The following is a 20340-nucleotide window of genomic DNA, read 5'->3' as shown; positions in this document are numbered from 1 at the left end:
ATGATAACATGAATGTTGTAACAACAATAGTTACTAATGTAACTCCATTTTTAGGCTGGTATATATTTAATTTATTATTTTTTGGTATATATTACCTCGGGCATATATTTACATCTTTGTTCATTGCGAGATAGCCAAAGCCATATACCATTACAAGACCTAGACCAAAATATACCAAGACCTATTTATCTATCTCCAGGGTCCCTGGTTCAAAATTCATAAAACTGCAACTGCCGACAGCACGTACAGGAAAATAAAAAATAAATATATGGCCTTCCTTTTTTGCATAATTTATTTTGTCCTAATATTTACACTCTGATAATGTTATTTCACAATTGTCTAAATTACTTTCACCAAATTCATTAACAAAGTTCGGGGTTATCAATTCGAGTGATATGTCAATTTTAAATGGTACTCATATGGTGTTATCAGTGTATTGTCTCAGTTTTATCGGTTCCATTAAAAATACCAAACACATAAAAAATATGCTATATATTCCAAAGCCATAATGTAAACAAAACGTGTTTAACATCGATTTGCCACAAAATATATTGACTAAAATAAATATAAAAAAATCATGCATTCATCAAATCTCTTACGAAATTATCAGAAATATTACCACCCATTAAGTAAAAATAATATATTTGTTTGTAACATTATCTTTATCACAACATGACGCTTAAGAAGTTTGCATAATATAAACATACGACGATGAAGGAAATATCAATAAAGATTATCAGGAATCCGGGGTAATTGTACTGCACAACTTATATTTAAAAAATATTATACTATTATCTACGCCTGTGTATAATAATAGTATAATATTTTTTATAGTATAATTTTAGAGAAATATGTATGTAAATAAAACAATAAATAAATATAATAAACATTTATGTACAATATGTATATTATAATTATAAACTTAAATAAATGCAATATTTACCTACGTACAGACTTCATCTCTTATATCTATTAAAAGTTTAGAATATGAACGATAATAACATAATTAAGTTTTAAAATAATGTAATACACATTTAAATAATTCCTACAAAGATATATTCGGCAAGCCAAAGAAATTATAATAAACATACCCTAAATTTCTTATTTCAATGGAGTAAAAATTAAGTCTAATGAAATCTGAGATGCCTACATTAAAAGGGAGTATGCATGAAATTAAAATAGTGATTTTTTGTTTAATAAATATTCTCCATTTCCAAAACTTGGAATAACACATATTCCTCATTGTAATGCGAAAATCGTAAACAAGTCAACTAAAATCAGGATATTTTTCTATTTTCTAGATATACTTCCTATAGATTATTTTCCTGTGGTCAATAATAATAACTTACAATACGAACATACGGCATATTCATATATAATTATGAACAACATTAAACTTTCAACTAAATTATTTAAAATAGACGGAAGTACAATTTGTAATACGATTTTAAGTTCATAGAATATTAGTAATAAACGTATGACCTCACAACTGGGTTCCAGTTTCCAGCAGCCATTTTGCACGTTGATTATCTGTAAAAAACGCATAGTTGTAATGTCTGCTTATTTATGAATTTGCCCTAAGCGTAATACTAGCATTATCATTTAGAATCTATTTATGGTCACAAATAGATTACAACAACACAAATTCAGCCGTCCATTTTGCAAAATCCGACGAGTTACACAATAATAAGTACATATGTTCGTTTTCCGTTGAAAAGTATTATCGTTGGGAGCCGATCCTAGTAGCACTATCTGGCAATGTTTACCAAAATAATACATTGTCGCGATTATGTGTCGATTATTGTGATGTCGCGTAATTTTACTCGTGGTTTTATTACATTGTGTGTGGTGTTGGAGCATACGAGGCGTGATTCCAGCTGCGCCCGCAACGTATCGTTTATCTATTGTTATTGCGACTGATGCAGAATACGAGTCATGAAGCTGTGGTACCTGGCTCACACGTGGCGCGGACTGGGGAGCCTGCCGTGGCCGCCTCCAGCTGCGCCCGCAACGTATTGTTTATTTATTGTGACTGGTGTAGCAGAATACGAGGCGTAAGCTATAGTACCGGTCTCACACGTGGTGCGGACTGGCGACGCGGGGCGGCGTGAGGCCGAGGCGGTGGCGGGCCGCGTGGTCGCCCGCCGCGGCCGCCGCTGCCGCCTCCAGCTGCGCCCGCAACGCGACCAATTCGCGGGTCCTCTGGTATATGGGATCCTGCGAAATGTTTAAATTGTTGAGATGATAACAGAAATGGACGCTCAATATTTGCCCGATTTCTTCCGAAACAGTCCGGTGCAAACTCATTTACTATTGTAAAGATTTGGTCAAACAAAAAAAAATATGTTCTACTAATGAACCGTAAGAACATACGAAAGATGCAGCACAGACTCCTCATGCAGAAAGGGTCCAGTGAAGAGGCCTGAATGCGAAAAAATATACTCCTAGGCTCAGAAGCATCTAGTTACGTATAATAAATAATACGTAACTAGATGCTTCTGAGCTTCTCTTCAATATGCGTTTCGGGCTAAAAAGTACCTTGTGTGCTTTTTCAGATTATACATTATTTTACTAGTAGGTATACCAAATTTTATTTAAATCCAGGTAGTACTTTTGTGACACACAAACATTCAATATATTCGAAATAAATATTTATAAACAAAATACGAATTAATAAGATTCTAAATTAGTATATTACTAGCGGCACTAAACCTTCCTCCGTAATGTCACTATTTATTGGTGAAACTCATACAAAAATACATCCGGTAGTTACAGAAAGACCGCCGCGACAACTATCAACTATATAAGTACCTGTTGTCTCATAGTCGGATTCCATCTGCAATACAAGGCTTTCCACAGCTTTATGACGCGTAACGATGCGACAGGTACAAGTACCACTTGCGGCCTCGAATATGGCACGGTAGGGGAAGTGGGGCCAAACGAGGCCGGACCCCAATATAGAGGGTTCAAATACAGGTCTTGTTGACTGTTGATGTACGACCACAGAGACACAGTCTTCGTTTTAACTTCTGTAACAAAGGAACAAATAGTAATAATAATATAATAGACAAATTTTAAAAAAATCCCGGCTTTCAATATTTATTTCACTACAACTTTTGAACGGCGGATCGACTTTCATGAAACCTGGCTAAGAGAACTCAGGATAAAATTATCTATGACACTAAAAAAACTTAACGAAAATCGGTTCATCTGTTTGGGAGCTACGATGCCACAGACAGACACGTTAAACTTAAACACCCTTCGCGTCGGGGGTTAAAAACAAACCCCGTGGTTTACTGTAGCATAAAACAACTTATGAACTAACCTTCCTTGACTCTCTCGCGCTCGGTGTTAAAAAGGAAGGTGCCGAAGCGACACGAGTACAGATGGTCAACAATAGTGATAAGCAGTCTCTCAGTAAACTCGAAGGCGGTCGGGAACTGCTGCTGGAGTTGCCACACGCAGTCCACCCATTGGACGAAAACCGGTGAGCGATCGGCGTCCGAGTGGCGCTCGTCTCCGTGGCCGATACGCTACAGAAAGTTATGTGTTCAATTGAAAATTGTTTTAAAGTTCGAAATTAATGTGTAGCATTCATGTCTTAGAATATAGCGATAAAGAAATGTTATAAAGGTGTATTTACACTTCAGCGAGCAAATGCTTATTCTATCCCCACTCTGGCTGTCCAACAAATGGGTGGCCATAACCCGTAAAAAGATATTGGTACCCGTAAAAAGCATTCGCTTGTTTGGTGTAAATCAGCAGTAAGAGCAAGGCACGCAATCGCGTACTTTAACACTTCAACTGCAAGTACATGGCAATAATTGCAAAATTACTATTGAAATATTAATACTATGATAACTTCTTCACTTTGATATTGCTGGCAATGTGGGCATTTTTAAAGCCCTCAAATCAAATCAATCAGATAAAATTTCGTGGTAAAATTTAGCTTATTTAATAACATGGGCAATACTAACCAACTGGAATTTATGTCCAAACGAGAGCCACTCCTTCTCGATGAGTACTTCGAATCCCCTCAGCGTCCGGTAGAAGGGGTCCAGCATCAGCATGGCCAAGGCCGTCAGCTGTGCGGTGCGGTCCCAACCGTCCGAGCAGTGAACCAATACTGATGTCTTGTGGTTCTCTACCTAAGGAGACAAACCACAATATTAAAATTAGTTTTCATTTCAAATACAAAAGGACAGTATGAAAATTAAAATTATGCATTATTACGATAGAATTAACATAATCATTTATATTTATTTATATTTGTTCTGAAAAAACTAGGCAAGAAAACAACTTGGCGCCGAGAGGTCAAAAACAGAGCGAAATAGAAGATCGTGGAAGAGGCAAGAACCCATAAAGTGAAAATGTTCATTTACCTTATCGACAATGCGTACAGCACCAGCTAGGATACATTTGATGTGTTTCAGCCAACAACTGGCTTCTATGCCACTGAACCACCTGTAAACAAACAATACTTGAATATAAGTAAGATCACTTGGTTAAGTGATCTTGATAAATTAATTTTGTTTAAATAATTTGATTTGAATTCTAATAATGAATTGGAAAAACAATACCCTACACCACTTACTTTTGGTGAAGGAAAATATCGTAAGGAAGCTTGTACACTGGTTGACAATTTAGTTCACTAGTGTGTATGCGATCATTGTGACCACATGGCACTAGATGGCAGTAGGTAGTCGTAAAAGTGATGACAAATGCCTTTAGGATACTTGGACAAAATTTGTCAATTTGTAACCGATAAATCGTATAATCGGAAAGACAGAAAGACTACCTAGTTTGGTCGATTTGGGGGAAACAAAGCTCCTTTAATTTGCGCAAACTCTCCCGCATCACGTGTATATTGTGGATATCAAGGAACACCAACTCAGCATTCTGGTAAGCATCTTCTGATTCGTATCTGAAACATAAAATAAAAGCCTGAATTATATTTTTAATTCATTACTTCTATACTAATATTATAAAGAGAAAAGATTTGTATTTTTTGTTTATAATGGAAACCAATGGATCGATTGTGAAGAAATTTAGAGCATAGAGACAGAAACGAGCGAAGCGGGAGTGGCCGCTAGTATTTTATAAATCCATAGGCAAATTATTGCGCGTTCCGACTAGAAAGCAGTATTTCAAAATAAGAAAGGCACATATAAGTTTGTAGAAGTTATGAATCTGTCTATAGTTCGTAACATGTAAATTGTCGAATTTTGATAAAAATAAATGTACCTACATTCTAAAGTAAATCAGTTAACAACTCTAGAATAATTTGTATTATATTAAAGTTTATTTTAATTTATAATAGTAGTAATTTATAACACTAGGGAATATAAATTACAATAGACTTTAATTTATGTATATAAAAAGATATGTAAAGATAGTATACATAATAAGACTTTCAAGAAAAGGAACTTTATGCACGCGGATTTTAAAATGTATACTATAGCCCTATAGAAACATACCCGCCGCCTTTGGCTTTGTTGGCGATCGCATTGGCACTGGGTCTGGCGTCCATGATGTAAAGTTTGTTCCCTTGAGCGTTGGCATCCATGATGAGCTGTATGTAGCGCTCATCCTCCCTGCTTCGCTTGCCACTCACCTGGTGAAGAAACATTTAAATTTATATTAAGTGGTGCACTACTGTCTATATGGATGTAATGAAGGTTATGTGTGAATCATAAATTAAAATAATTAACTGCATTAAATATTTGATAAAATTGTGTAAATATATGATAACGTCTTACGAGCATAAATTAATAGATGTTTAATGTATGCTAAACAAGATTTAGTAGCTTATGAAGTAATGGTGGTCCAGTGGTTAAAACCAACTGTGATTATAAGGTACCAAATCCTACTCATAAATCTGACAAAGTAATTAGCAAATAAGACACTCAATAAGAAGAGTAGCTTATAGAAACTAAATGTAATATGTATGTAAAATGTATTACTTTAAATTATACCAGCGTTCTTCTTTTAAATTACTTCTCTCGGGTTATTGTACAATTAAACCTTGATTAGGAATCAGAACTATAGTTGAAAACCATACAAAAATCGTCTGGTAGTTTTTAAATTTATCGTGTTAATACATACAGATTCATTCAGACACGACAGGGAGACTCTTTTTATAATATGTAAAGATCTTACCCCAACTAAAGGCTGACTACAGCGAGTTATAGTTGCTTGGGAACTCGGATGTATCCAAGAGAGCACTGGTATCCGTCCCCTCGAACGGTACGCAGCTACGGAGCGCAGGAGGTCGTCGGTCGCCGCTGTGGGTACCGCCCAAACGGCAGGGTAACTGTCACAGACCTCGTACTTGTCGTTTATGCGTGTGATACGCCACATGTCGTTGTTTACCCCCTGCCGAAATGGTTTCATATAATTGGTAACTATATGGACAACTTTTTTTTTCTAAAATTATAATGACACCCCTTTCCCACTTTCTAATTTTATTCCAAAAAAAAATTTTATAAAAAAATCATTCATACTTTAAGCTATGTTTTGTCACTGTCAAGGTATATTAGACAATGACAGAATAAGACAAAACACACTAGATACGACTAAGAAGTGACTTAAAATATACATACCATCCTTCTCAACTCAGCAATTGGTTCATAGACATGCCAGCCGTCTTCAGGGAATGTTTCAGAGTAACTAAATGCAAAAAGCCGCAATCCGTGTGATAGTGGAAAGGCTTGTTGCTGTAGATAGGTGAATATTGTACGACGTGAATGATTTTCTTGCTTGTGAGCAAAACGTAAGTTACGCATGTCCTGTAACAATATTTATTTATAGTAGGGTATTCATTCATCATTGAATGTCTGTTATTGAAAGCTGAAGGCACAACAAATTTATATTTTACTTTGGACTAAGTCACTTTTGACACCTAATAAATAAAATTGCATTCTTTGAAAAGGAAGATAATATTAAACTGCTTTAATTTATAGCATAAAATGAAATTGCTTACCTTACAGAATATTTCAATTCCATATGAGTTTTCTCCTTTTGAAGATGCACCTCCAACCTTTTCAATGCGAGATATCTAAAAAAAATGTGGAATTAAAGAATAGTTGCTACATTTCATCATACAATTTTTAATTTTATTCTATTGTATTAAGAAAACAATAAAACAGCTTGATGAACAATGAACCCCTCAATAGTAAACTAAATAATTATGTAATATAATTAAAAGCTTTGTTTTCTTTATTATGTATATGTTATTGCCAATACTAATGTCAGATTTAATATTATCGTTCCTCCTATTGTAAGACCATTTCAAACTTTGACATAGTATAAAAGTTCACTATACTTACAACTCCAAGAGGGACACTTAAAGTGCTATGTAATGCTGATGGCTCTATGGGTCTAAAATGAAGTTGGTAGGTGGTAATCTGCAATACACCTCGAATAGGTCCATTGAAGGGGCAAAGATAGGTAACATCTTGTGCTACTCTTTTTAGCTTTTCACTATCCAAGAACTGAATGTCACCCACTATGTGAGGCTGAAAAAACAACAAAGATAGTCAAAATAAGTACCTGTTTTAATGTTGTTAAATTAAAATGGTTTATTAGACACCTTTGATAATTCAGTTGGTTTGTGATTATAAATACGATTTATAAACAAACAAATATGTACGGATTTAGGGTAGCTCATTTTGAATGTAGTCACAGTTATTGATAAATATAGACAGTGATGATGAGGGAAGACAACTACGAACTAACAAATCACGTAGGTATAACAGACGGGAAGTAACTAACAGTATAAACACAATAAGAATAAATTAATCCATTTAGGAAACTTACGGAGTCCTGTCCGTGTTTAGAATTCAATGAACTTGATTTGGAGTCCGAATCCAGTGAATCAGAACTAGCATTTTTAGATAGAGAATAGTCCGAGTTTAAAATCTCCGAACTATTGTGTTTATCCATTATAAAATGGAATTAAATAACAGAAAATGTTTACAAAATAATAGTCTCGCTTGCAAATATACTCAAGACTTTTTTAGTTAGATAAGATTTCTATTCTCAGGTAGGTACAACCAGAGTCAGGGCGCTGATTCTTTCGCCTTTCAGACTTTTGTACTCGATTTGACATTGACATTTGACATTAGGTACTAAGGTGTATATGATAAACTACTACCAGATTGCGCATGTTCTTGGAAAACAGTGGTGGTTAGCGTTGTGCCGCTACGAAATTATATCTTAAGAACATTTCCAAAAGATAACTCTTTTGATGATTCCAGTACATTTTTAAAAGAAATTCACATTGGAGAATTTTTACGCGAACAATCTGAAATTCATTCACACATTCTCGAGAATTTTAGTAAGATTATAGAGCCGTAGACAGAGCAAGCTGTAGTTTTCTTCAAATACTAAGAACAATATAATAATCAAACGACGAACAAGTTGTACAATGCTCAATCCCGCTCACATCCATTCATCAATCCTGCCTCGTGTAAAAAAAAAAGAGGGAATGTGTGGACGGAATGACGTACTAAATGTTTTGTTACATTGTAGGTCAACTGTTGACTATCGATATAGATAGCTGTGCTCTAAAATTCGTTAGTCATCGAGTATCCGATAGCTTACAATGATACAATATTATTAATGACGACATAGTCAATCGATAAAATTGTGTTGTTATTTGCTTGATAGTCACTACGCGATTGACACTATCGGTAGTATAGCTCTTGATAATTACTTCATTCGGCTACTTACCTATTAGGTAGTCAAAACTTACAATATATGTATTAAACTTATAGTACTTACTCGGCAATGCCTTTGTTACTGTGCTATGGTAACCGTTATATTGATTTATTAGGAAACTATACCTACATAATCAATTTAATTATATTATTCGAGACCTAAAATGCAATTTAATAGTAGTATAAATATAAATACATATTTAGCATACAAACAAAGTAATGGTTTTGTGGAATCTAATCGAAAGATAAAATCAGAAGATTTTGATTGGGATAGTAATCATCCAAAATCACTTGTTTCTCTATGTATACAAAAGTTAAGTGAAAACTGGATGGGTAAGTTTACTAAAAAATATAAAACAATGAATCTTTGCGTTCTATTTTTGAACTTCACTTTTCGTAGGTAAATCAAAATTACTATACCTACATATAATAATCGCTGACCTAGGTCAGTGACACAGATATAAGAAAATTAATTTCTGTGGTCAGTGATGATAAATAAAAGGATATTAGCGTCACCGATATAAGTACGTACATATATCCAAAATCATCTTATTCAGAATAGATGTACATTCTGAGTAGGTATGTTACGAATATTTGCATTCTCATTCACATACGCGAATGATTCGCATCATTGTTAAACATTCGCATTGACATTCGCATTTGTATTGATTGCTGTTATAAGTCGCTGCGTGCAAAAATTGGGCGTGATTTCGAGTACATCGTACTCTAAGTACTATACTCATCAAGTGGATCTTCTTTCTAACATACCTATGTAATTAGGTACTTAAGTACCTAATTGAAGCCTACTATGTTATTATAAAGTGATTATTTTATATTTGTTCTTTTTCCATCCCCCTTCGCGAATGAAGAAAATATGACATTCGTAACATCCCTGATTCTGAGTGTACTTGAATAAATATAGGTAAGTAAAAGGATCTAAACACCGTGCTGCTTACTCAGATGATGACAATTGTTTTTGGTACTAAGTAGAATTCAAGCTGTCGTGTCGTACGTTTTCCTCCCTTGAGATTTCTCGCAGATTTCGAAGAGAAATTCTCATTCAATAATTAACCGGAATAATATGAAGAAAATTCTATGGAATTTCCGAGAATATTCCTTTTTCGTACATTACAAAAAAATTTAGAACGGCATGGCATATCGCTAGCTTAGATTATTAAAGACTCCGTGATTCTGTGATCGCTAGCTAACTACGATGTTGTATAGGTATACCTATTTACTTGATTTATCTTTTACTTAATGAAAATAATATCGTCATTTTAAGGATATCCAACATTGCGACAATTGGTAAATAAGGACCGAGAGTTATTTTTACAAACTTTGAATACGAATGTACCATTACAAATTCTTGTGGATAACATCAAAAGTGATATATTTTGGAAAAGATGTTATTTTTCTAGATGGAATGACGCCCCAATTTTAACAGAGGGGAAAAAATGGCTGAACCTTTTTTTAGAAAGACATTATGCAGATGTTTTAGAAAATATGAATCCTCGGTACTATGATCCAGAAAAGGTTTGTTATTTCATTCTTGGAAAAAATGTTTCTTAATTCTTTAAAATTTCAAATATTATATTTCATACGTCTGGTGGTTCGGTAATTCTGCGATGGATGTGTAGATAGGTATTACGCTGTGGTAGGTATTGCGAGAATGGGGAGGTTGAAAAAATACAAATGTATTAGGTGTACAACATTTATTATAAAAATTGTTTTACACTTGTTATTTTTCTTATCTCTGCACAAATATACATAATGATAAAAGGTAACCCCTATAAATTACATTGATTGATATAGTATCATTTTTCAAATGAAGGTCAAAAGTTTAGTAAAACTATGTGGACCTTATATTCAATCTTTATCTATCCGGAGTTTGATCCCAATGGATATTCCGATACAAAGAACAACTTCACCTGAAATGGCAGATTTAATTACAAGTCAGAGGAAAAGAGGAGATAAATCTGTATTAAAGAACAAAAAGGAAATTTTATGCAGAGGTAAGTATTTACATTTTCAAGTTATTAGTTATCTACATAATATATAGAATTAATAAGTAAGTAGGTACTTGTAATTTCCAAGTTATGTGTCCTATGGATTCGTAACAGTACCTACCATATTAGTATAATGAATTATTTTATTTTGATTTACATAAAACAAATATAATACTTACTTTGCTTTAATTTAAGATTTTTTATTATTTGTTGTTACTGTTTTTATTATAATGAAATCTTATTTTAGACCACATATCCCTTCATGCCGCTTTGGGTAGCCTTACTAATTTGGTCGAGTTACATATAACATATCAACTGCAGAATATTGGAGAAGAATATAGAAGAGATCAATTTCAATTTACAATCAATGACGCTAAGAATCTTGCTCATGGTTTAGAAAAATGCAAACAATTGAAAATAATTAAGTAAGTCTCATCAATAGCATGATGAGCTAATAGGTTTTATTTTGTACGAGTAATACTTTATGGTCGTGCCCGCGTTGTCGAAATAAAATTCTAGCCATATTTTTACCCCGCATTGTGCAAAGCTGGTAGAATTTGAATTTTTATTGTCTCTCGTTCAATTTCCCTTTCCTCGCGACTTACAATATACCGTCCCGTTTATCACCTTTCCTTTAGTGTTATGCCTTACCTTATACTTTCTTAGGAACTACATACAAAATTTCAGCTCTCTACGCCCAAGTGTTTAGGCTGCAGCTTTTATATATATTTATTGAGGTATAGACCTCAATAAATATATATAAAAGCTGCAGCCGAGGGTTGTAAACATTCGGGTATAATGAATCTAACAAATTGTAAAATCCATTATGTAGTTTAAAAATAATGAAGAAAGCTTAGCAACAGATAGACACGGAGGGCAACTTTGTTTTATATATGACGACAATTTTACTTGTAACTTCTATTACCTAACATATCTTTGGCTCACATTACTAACATTTTAATTTCAGAATTACAAGAACAGATATGAACTGTCAAAAAGTTAGATACATTTTGCGTGGTTTATCTGACAATCAAAGTTTGGAAACAATCGATTTTAGCCACTGCAAAATTGGCGATGATGGAGCCGCTTCAGTTGCTAAATTTATTTCTAGGCATGATAACCTTAGAAGTGTAATATTGGCCGACAATATATTTGGTATTATTTTTTGTTTTTCATTGAAGTATTAAAATAAAGTCAGATATGATTTGATCTTATTAATCTCATTATTATAACTTTTAGGACCTTCAGGGGCTGAAAGCATTTCTCATTCACTTATTCATCCAGGTTGTACTATTCGTCACCTTGATTTAAGGCTGAACAATAGACTCGGTTCTGAAGGTATAGCTCATATTGCAGTAACAATAGCACGAGGATGTAACCTTACCCAGTAAGAAATATTATCATTATAACATATATCTATAATACAATAATCTCAAGAGTTGGATTTTATGTACATTTTATTGTTACATATATAGTTGTAACTTCGACTTATAAGCTATTTGCTTTGATTTAAACTATAGATAGTATGGATAGCGGATCCTGGGCTCCGACTCTGAGAAAGTAAGCGGGACCACGGTCAGATGAGAGAGAGGAATTTGTATATTTTGAATATTATAAAACTAATCTAGCACATTATTACTTGCAGTTTAAATATATCGGGATGTGGTATAACGCCAGGACCTCTTTCTAAACCACCAGCTGGGGTATGGTCACTCACTAGTGCAGAAAATCCTCCGAGCTGTGGTGACCTCTTAGCAAGAGCTATTGGTCTAGTCAAAACCCCATTGAGATCTCTTGATATAAGTGTCAATGATATTGGATCAGTAAGTCACATAAAAAAACTGGGTTCCTTTTTGCCTTGAGTTATCCTAAATTTAACCACTATCCTATAACTAGTTACAAGTTTACGCGCATTATTTCCATGAAGTACAGCTGAGCTGACAACCGACCTTTACTGACATGGAAGGCCTACGGAAATTCAGTAATCCGTGTTCACTGATCATAAATCTTCATAGTGGAGTAGAGATCTTACCATGAAACCAATTAGTGACATACACATACACCTGTTTAAAATACAGTTATGATTAAAATCAAATTGCCCATATTTTGTTAATGAAATGGGCCCAGTATGCGAAAATGGATTTCTTCTGTCATAATTTCTGCTTATTCAGTTCTGGGACCATGTAACATAAAACACATAGCATGTCATATTCCGTCCGCACGTTCTCTATTTTTTTACATGATGCGTACACGATCTGGGAAAAAGGGACAGCACGTGGACGTTATTAACGTACTATGTGGTTTAGGACTCCTGTTCTCTTCGGTTATAATTTTAACTTTGGTAATTTGTTGATGACGATGAAACGTAAGTACATTATGTAATAATATTTAATTATTTTTAGCCCAGTGACGACGTATTATCAAATGCAATATGTTTAAGTTACATTGTCGACATAAATCTTAAAAGATCTGGTATGGGCCCAATATCTATGGCAGTTGCTGAGGCAGCAGCAGCTGCTCAGAGACTTAGACGAGAAGCGGAAAAAGGCATCCGATTTAGAAGAAGTGCGGGAAGAGTTTTACAAGCCAGAAGGGTAGCTAGATGTATGAACATAGGTAAGATTGTAAAATAAAAAATTGGCTATAAATATAAGTTTACCATTAGTAGGTAGGTAAGTAGTGTAGTGCCTAAATAAATAGATATTAAATTAACACGCCTGTGAGTCAAACAACTCCTCACGAGGATAGGCAGAGCATAGAATAGAGATTTACGTGATTTACGCCTCTCTAATAACTACCTAATATTGGGAATGCAAAATTTAGTTTGCTTCTTTGTTAATATAGTAAGTAGGTACTTATTTCACTTTTAAAACTCGGCAGTTGAAAATTTTTACTTATAAAATTCATACATCATTCATGCTCTTATCGGACCCTGTACATTTCAGACACTGACCCAGTGCTATTAGCCCAACAAATATCGGCGCGTCCATCCATAGTTTCAGTTGCCTCTGAAGAAGGAGTTTACAACGTACAAACACAACCTTTGCCATCAGACTTTAGTTTTGTACCAGCTATAAAAGTGAGTTCAATGTTATTTGAACTTTACCAGCTTTTGTATTGCCTTAAAATTAACATTATTGTAACTTTAGGTATTGTGAGGTATCTACTCTTACTTATTATACAAGCCTGATTAATTTGATTGTTGTGAAACTTGACCAATTAAAATGATAAAAAATCATTTAAGGAATTTATCATTTTATCAGAGTCCATTGCCATCTTCGCGTGCTTCTTCTATTACGGGCCCCTCGACTTCAAGGAGATCAAGTCACCATATTATATTGGAACCAGTAATGGTAAGCTTATTATTTTCTTATAACCTGATAAATGTTTATCCGATAAATAAAAGCTTGTGCCTAAAATGGCAACAGATTCTTTCAGTAGATGCTGTGCGATCTTATGTGTTAATTTACACGCATAAGATCGCACAGCATTACCCCAATATGAATATCTCCTTATTATTACATACAAGAGTTACAGTTTTGACAAACGTCAGACACACATTACAAAAAGGTATATTTTGCAGGAAATACGTCGCACTGCTTTAGTTCGACGTGGGTCAGATGGTTCATTATTAAAATCACGCAATGAAGCTTCAGAACGACATATTAAAATACTTATATCAAATTAATATGAACACGGAACCATACCATATATAGTTATACCACATTTCATTAGGTATTTTGCAGATGTAATGATTTCTTTGACGTCTTTTTATTGTGATACCTATCCAAAAGTAAAGTCTGAGTTTTAGTTTTATGAAATTTAATTTATTTATTCATGCTTTTATTTACATTTTAAAACATAAAATGAATATTTGTACCTATGATATATATATTTTAAAATAAATACAAGAAATTAATATCCCTAGCGGATTGTCAACCTTGTGGGCCTTGTTTCTCAGCCTATATAAGTAGGTACCTTTGTAAGGTTGTGAAATCTCACTGAAATCCCCAGACGAAGCGCGGCCGCCGTGTCCATTTTGTGGCGGCCGCATACACTAGGTAAGTATTAGAACGCGGAAAATCCTAATCAAAAATCCGAATTCTGAAACCTAAATGCTCTTCTTTCCACGGATGGAAGAAATGTTCTTATAAGTATCTGTGCACAGACCCTAGACAGTGCCTAGTTAAATGTAGTAGTGTAGACAGTGCCTAGGTTAAATGGTCTGTATATTTGTACTTCTTTCATACAAAATGTCACACGCATGGAGCAGGTACTCCGTAGTACTTACTAAATCCGTGGTCATACGCTCCTTCCTTCCTTTTTCCGAACGAAAAACCTAACGTTCTGGTTGGGAAGTTTCCCCGAGCATCAAAAAACCTAATGTCGACATCGAAGATACAGCGCTTGCCTGAACATTTTGGATCGGGTGCCGCTCAAGCAACGGAATATACCACGTCAAAGCGTCACGAGCAATAGTATTGAAATTTATACAACTTTTTTTTTATTATATACAATATACAAATTTAAAATCATCATCAACCATTTATAGCGCCACCTATCCAAATTTTCTCGAATCAACGCGAGCCTTGGTAGACCTTTGTAGGCATGTGGACTCCATTGGTGAGTGCGTACGAAATTCGTCTTCAAGAGCCCACTAAGCAGACCCAGCGATAGTTTCAAAATCGAATATAGTTTAAAGATTTACTAATATTTCACGAGGTTCACCCTGAAATTGTACGGTAACCAAATGTCTATAAAAGCTTATGAAATGTTGTTGCATAATTGAATTGAACGATTTAATTTCTAAGGCTAGTAGCATATTCAATACCTTATGTATTCTTTATACTGGGTACTACAGTGCAACGTCAGAGTACAAAAATGTATCTAAGGCAAGAGTGCAACCAAGGCTTTGTGGTAACAAACTAACATGGTCTCACTATTAAGACATCCTAACTAATATTATAACCAATTATACTCAACCAATCTTTAAATTTATCACATACCTATATTGTTAAGAGTATGGAGAAGGACATATACTATTCTTCATTCCGGTAACGCTGGCAAAAGCTAGTATTTTATAAAATGTAAATTTATGGGCGCTTACGAGATCGGGAAATGCGTAGGATAGCCTACCTCTCGCCCGTCTCCGCCCACTGTTACTAGCAACCAAGTACATATCAACTCACTTTGCCCAATGATTGAATATTATCTACTTACTACTTATATATAAAATCGCAGTTAACTGCGATTTTAACGCTTTTGATTTGTGCAGAACGTGTGCAGATTTAAAAAGGGCATCGACAAGGCCCGGCCAACATGTACTCGTATTGCAGGCAGGTTCGTGCAGGACAGGACCTAGATAACATTCACGCTCCTGCATCTTATGGCACACAGCCGTACCACGACCGTGAATGGATACCTTTAAATGTCAATTTCAGTTTGACATTGACAGTTAATTTCTTCAGCTAGAAAAAGAAAGGCAGCTTGCATAGATTATGTATACAACTACTACCAGATGGTGGGTATTAATGAAAAAAAAGTTGTGACCCTTTGGTGATTAAATTTTGATTGTTGGTAGTTTTTTTTATGTCAGGCATCTTAGCTATACTGTCATTGCAAACAATAATGTGGCTTATCTTTTATAGATACTTCTTCATATTACCACGGGTCTTCTTTTGTGGTACAGTCTCTAGTAACGAAGTAATTTAAATTTACTAATGTAATAAATTATACTATAAATTTTGTTAAAAAGAAAAAAATATATTTGAAACATTTTTGTTTTAATTTTATGAACTTTATTTTTCTCTAAAGTTTTCTTCCATGTAACAAGCATTATGAAAGTTTTATATGATTATTTAGATTTCAGAAAAATGAAAAATTTTAGAATACTGGAATACAGGGTAGTCATTAGATTACGAAATATGCTAACAAGGTTTGGTAACGATTCATTTCTCAATCTCGACATTCATAATCATTATCCATAATCATTATGATTAAGTAAGTGAGTAAATCTATCATGCAACATCACCAAATACTGTTTTGTACTAATCTAATACATCAATAGTTTATGGGATATGTCAAAATAAGTGCACTCCTAGCTCTATATTTTAGCCCTTATGAGTATTCTATAAGTAGGTAGGTATCCATTTTGAAATTCAATGACAGGCAGCCAGCTAGCCAGCCAGTCAGTTGAATCAAATGTCAGTCACGTCAGTTTAGTCAGCCATGTTTATTTCTTCGGAATGTGTTTGGAAATGGTGGTAGTGATTTAAAAAAATATTGTGAGAATATTTTTCGTAATTTTCTTTTAAATAACTGTGTTAGTGAAGTTTAAATGTGTTATTTTGTGTAAGTGGGGTGAAATATTGCCGCAAAAATGAATTGGGGCACTGAGCTTTGGGTAAGTAATAATTTAGTTTTCCGCCAATGAGTAATATCGTCATGTTACAATAAAAGTGCATGCATGATCATAAATATCACTGTCGAAAGTAGCCTCTGCTTGTTTTACCTTGGTTTTAGCTTGGCTGTTTGTTTGGGGTCTTAGGCGCATAAAAATAGCTTACCCCGGACATAATTCATAAAAACACTAGTAAATTATACACTAGATTGATAAACCAAAAAATATAAAACTTTATGAATCTTCTTGATTAATGGCAGTCCCGAAAGACGAATTAGTTTAATTTTTGTTTCTGAACTGAAATGCAAGCAAAATAACATATTCAAAGTACTAGGAAAAAATATTAATATGCTTAATTTAATGTCTGATAATTTAGTTTTTTTCATTGATGCGGATCTTGACATTGTTTAATTTTCTTATAATAATTATTAATAACTATGCTTTTTTGTTATAGAAAAAGAAAATGACTGTTATAGAATTATGTCCAGGTTAAGCTATTTTTATGTGCCTATCTTGGAAATATGTTTAGTAGATTTATGTCATCTTCATTATTATGTAGTAGTATTGTAGTGAGTAGTGTATGATGGTTTTATAAGGTAATGTTGATCTATGAGATGATCTATTAACTAGATGTTTAAAAAATACCATGTTATTTCTCAACAATAAAATAAATTTTCCTTTTTAATATGATTACCAGTATTGAAGCAGATGGCTTTACAGTTAAAAAGCTATTCCTTTATTAATTTTTAGGGTTCCGTATTGTTAAACTATAGTTTCCATAAAATTGAACAGAGAGTCAAGGTCCATTACAAATTTTGTATTCTATACATGTAAGTATAAAAAAAATGGTTAATAATAGACAATATTTCTATCAGATTCACATTATGAGATTTGCCATGTTTAGTTCTTTATGCACTTGAAATAATATAATTAAAATTTTATATAACTAGTACTTATCCCAGCTCATTTGCAGAAAAAACAACATGAAATTTTCTGTTTTGAATATCACAGCTTAAAGGGGATTCATTTTTGATACAATTTCGGAAGAAGTAAATACTTAATAGTTATTGTTAGTAGTTATGTTATTTTTTTATCAATATTAATATTGCTGGTATTTTTGTTATTCCTATTGACTTAAAATTTTAACTAACTCTCCTTGTCAAGCACAAAACTTTATGGTGTAAACCATAAAGTTGTAAATAGGTAGTATGATGTATTTATACACAGCATAAATAATGATAACATCATATGACATGATGTTGGAAATTGAACAAAAATAGATCAGCAAGATAAAGCCAGAATTTGAATTTTGGCTTAATTATATTAGTTAGTTATTAGTAGAAATGGATGCCATGTATGAATTAATTGAAATGTTTTTACATATAGACATTTGTCTATTGGATTTTAAAAAATCATTAAGTACTTTTATAAATGATATTTTGTGCAATGAAGTTTATTTATTTAGTTTGAATAAAAAGATGCTACTTTACTGCATAATTCAATTTCTGCTGTGTTATCCTTAAGCAATGACCTCTTATCCAAGTGTTTTCCCAGATTCTTTACTGTTGTCAAGCCAATGTTGAATTATAAAATTGAATATCTCATGAAAAAGAATCCTTAAGAGATCTACATTCTGATCAATATTACATATACATTAGATAATTAATTTCACACCTGGCATTATTTTAAAAGCAGCCTAACTTTACTGTCCAATTTGTTTACCATATCAAACTTACTTGGTTTAGTAGTGTAGTTTTTGAGCCAACTAGCTGTGAAGGTCAGATAGGCAGATGCATGAAAATGAAAATACATAATGTGGCATTTATAAAATTAAGGCACAGAACCCTTTCCAAGCCAGTTCATCTCCCACTTGACCTATTGTTATTTAAATATTTCTTTTGTTTTAATGTTGTTACCTTGGAGTTCTCACAAAAGAGTACAATGGGTAGGGTATGTGGTTGAGTAGTGGAAATAAATCATCAGTAAAATGTAAAATGATTTACTGCTTTTGATATTAAACATTTAATAGTAAATATGCAGTTCATATCCCCTTCTTAATCACTACATACTCTTCATCTGTACTTGGTAGACAATGGACTGCTCCAAACAATCAATTCTTGTGTATATGCGTGTATATTGTGTGCTAATAAATGTCTGACAACTGGAGTAGTAGATTGTTACTGTATTTTATTTGTTGATTGGGACAATCAGAATGATCTACACAATGAAATATATAAATGAGTTCAATTAAGACTTTAATGAAACTATCAAATTAACTCTCAATGATGTCGCAACGAAGCATATTTCAACAGTCACCGCAAATCTAGTTTATTATAACAAGGGGTTGAAAAGAGAAGTCAACATGTAACTAGGCCTTATCACACACGTCCTTTATCATTAGCACAACGAGCGTTGTCATTATTAAACTTTATTTTTCATTTGCAACCTTAGAACGAATTTCTGGCACCTATTTATTTATTATTAATACTTACGCTTACAGTTATTTCTCATCCAGTGAACCTAACAAACTAATATCGTTGCTGATGGAAGGAAATGCTCAATGGACACAAAAGATAGGTCATCACGTCACGTCACTGTGATTCTGTTGCGAAAGTATGTAGTTTGGCTACAGCTAGACAACGGTCATCGCTCTCCACATACACGTACATAAGCGGTTCGTATTGCTTTGCTATAGCAGTGTCCATTTTGATCTAGAAGTGTGCGAGAGTGGTCAGCGTTGGCAAGCAAGGCCGGTGGCTACTCGCATTCCGTGCTTGCTACTTGTGAAATGAGAGCAATTTAGGTATTATTTATCTAGTTTCAACAGATTATAGGCAACATGACAAGAAAATTGTGTTGTGCAAATGCGATAAATGATTTAATATAGCATATAATATATAAAGGTTTAATAAACCTTCGCTATATTATATTAAAACATTTAGTAGAATAGTCTGCATCGCCAGGCGAGGATATGAGACTTCGTGGAAATTGTACCTTCGTAAGAGCTATTGATTGATTCATCATTCAAGCGTAATTGAATGCACCTTACAAATTTCAATTACACCGAGAGATGAAACTCTTAAATGTTACTAAAAACTAGTAAACCAATTTTTAGATCGACCGCAATACACGTGGCGGGAGAAGTCCTTCTATCGCGTCTGTGTGAACGCGATAAATTTAAGACTCGAAGGATTTTTTTAGGTTTTCATCAATA

At 33.7% G+C, this 20340-nt stretch overlaps 3 protein-coding genes across 11 annotated transcripts in view; 2 read left to right on the top strand and 1 right to left on the bottom strand.

Moving 5' to 3' along the window:
* Window positions 1–874: 874 nt before the first annotated feature.
* On the bottom strand, window positions 875–8090 carry mtm (myotubularin). 2 transcript variants are annotated; one of them, XM_053745143.2, is made up of 13 exons: window positions 7819–8090; window positions 7329–7517; window positions 6983–7057; window positions 6603–6788; window positions 6160–6375; window positions 5478–5614; window positions 4799–4924; window positions 4383–4464; window positions 3978–4148; window positions 3326–3533; window positions 2812–3029; window positions 2069–2217; window positions 875–1530 (listed from the first exon to the last, which is right to left on the bottom strand). In XM_053745143.2, exons 1-12 carry the CDS (start codon window positions 7942–7944, stop codon window positions 2074–2076), a joined length of 1878 nt encoding a protein of 625 aa, XP_053601118.1. In that variant the 5' UTR covers window positions 7945–8090; the 3' UTR covers window positions 875–1530; window positions 2069–2073. The 2 variants fall into 2 exon arrangements, with proteins under 2 accessions (XP_053601118.1, XP_053601119.1); XM_053745144.1 differs by lacking the exon at window positions 7819–8090 and adding an exon at window positions 7592–7673.
* A 660-nt stretch (window positions 8091–8750) lies between these two features.
* Window positions 8751–14666, top strand: LOC128670280 (uncharacterized protein). Of its 5 annotated transcripts, none has more exons than XM_053745824.2 (11): window positions 8751–9053; window positions 10003–10253; window positions 10552–10732; window positions 10974–11151; window positions 11694–11881; window positions 11966–12113; window positions 12372–12549; window positions 13129–13342; window positions 13672–13805; window positions 13990–14079; window positions 14310–14666. In XM_053745824.2, the coding sequence occupies exons 1-11, from the start codon at window positions 8885–8887 to the stop codon at window positions 14412–14414; spliced, it is 1836 nt and encodes a 611-aa protein (XP_053601799.1). In that variant the 5' UTR covers window positions 8751–8884; the 3' UTR covers window positions 14415–14666. The 5 variants fall into 5 exon arrangements, with proteins under 5 accessions (XP_053601799.1, XP_053601803.1, XP_053601802.1 ...); XM_053745828.1 differs by having other exon boundaries at window positions 8965–9053; window positions 10139–10253; XM_053745827.1 differs by lacking the exon at window positions 8751–9053 and adding an exon at window positions 9323–9642 and having other exon boundaries at window positions 10139–10253.
* A 2259-nt stretch (window positions 14667–16925) lies between these two features.
* Window positions 16926–20340, top strand: part of Cip4 (Cdc42-interacting protein 4) — a 38558-nt gene continuing 35143 nt past the window's right edge. For all 4 annotated transcript variants that reach the window (XM_053745215.2, XM_053745214.2, XM_053745213.2 and 1 more), the window contains exon 1: window positions 16926–17129. In XM_053745215.2, the coding sequence (XP_053601190.1) occupies window positions 17106–17129 (24 nt within the window). In that variant the 5' untranslated portion in view covers window positions 16926–17105. The remainder of the gene's footprint in view (window positions 17130–20340) is intronic.

Source organism: Plodia interpunctella, chromosome 5 (assembly GCF_027563975.2).
Source record: "Plodia interpunctella isolate USDA-ARS_2022_Savannah chromosome 5, ilPloInte3.2, whole genome shotgun sequence".
Lineage (NCBI taxonomy): Eukaryota > Metazoa > Arthropoda > Insecta > Lepidoptera > Pyralidae > Plodia > Plodia interpunctella.
The sequence above is the reverse complement of the archived record's forward strand: the minus strand, read 5'-3'. Positions and strand labels throughout refer to the sequence as shown.

Coding starts and splice junctions, on each gene's coding strand:
- mtm (XM_053745143.2), bottom strand. CDS start 7,944: ATGGATAAACACAATAGTTCGGAGATTTTAAACTCGGACTATTCTCTA. Junction 3,534..3,977: donor TTGGACATAAATTCCAGTTG/GTTAGTATTGCC, acceptor AACTTTCTGTAG/CGTATCGGCCACGGAGACGA. Junction 2,218..2,811: donor ATCCGACTATGAGACAACAG/GTACTTATATAG, acceptor AACATTTCGCAG/GATCCCATATACCAGAGGAC.
- LOC128670280 (XM_053745824.2), top strand. CDS start 8,885: ATGCAATTTAATAGTAGTATAAATATAAATACATATTTAGCATACAAA. Junction 9,054..10,002: donor GTTAAGTGAAAACTGGATGG/GTAAGTTTACTA, acceptor CGTCATTTTAAG/GATATCCAACATTGCGACAA. Junction 11,882..11,965: donor ATTGGCCGACAATATATTTG/GTATTATTTTTT, acceptor TATAACTTTTAG/GACCTTCAGGGGCTGAAAGC.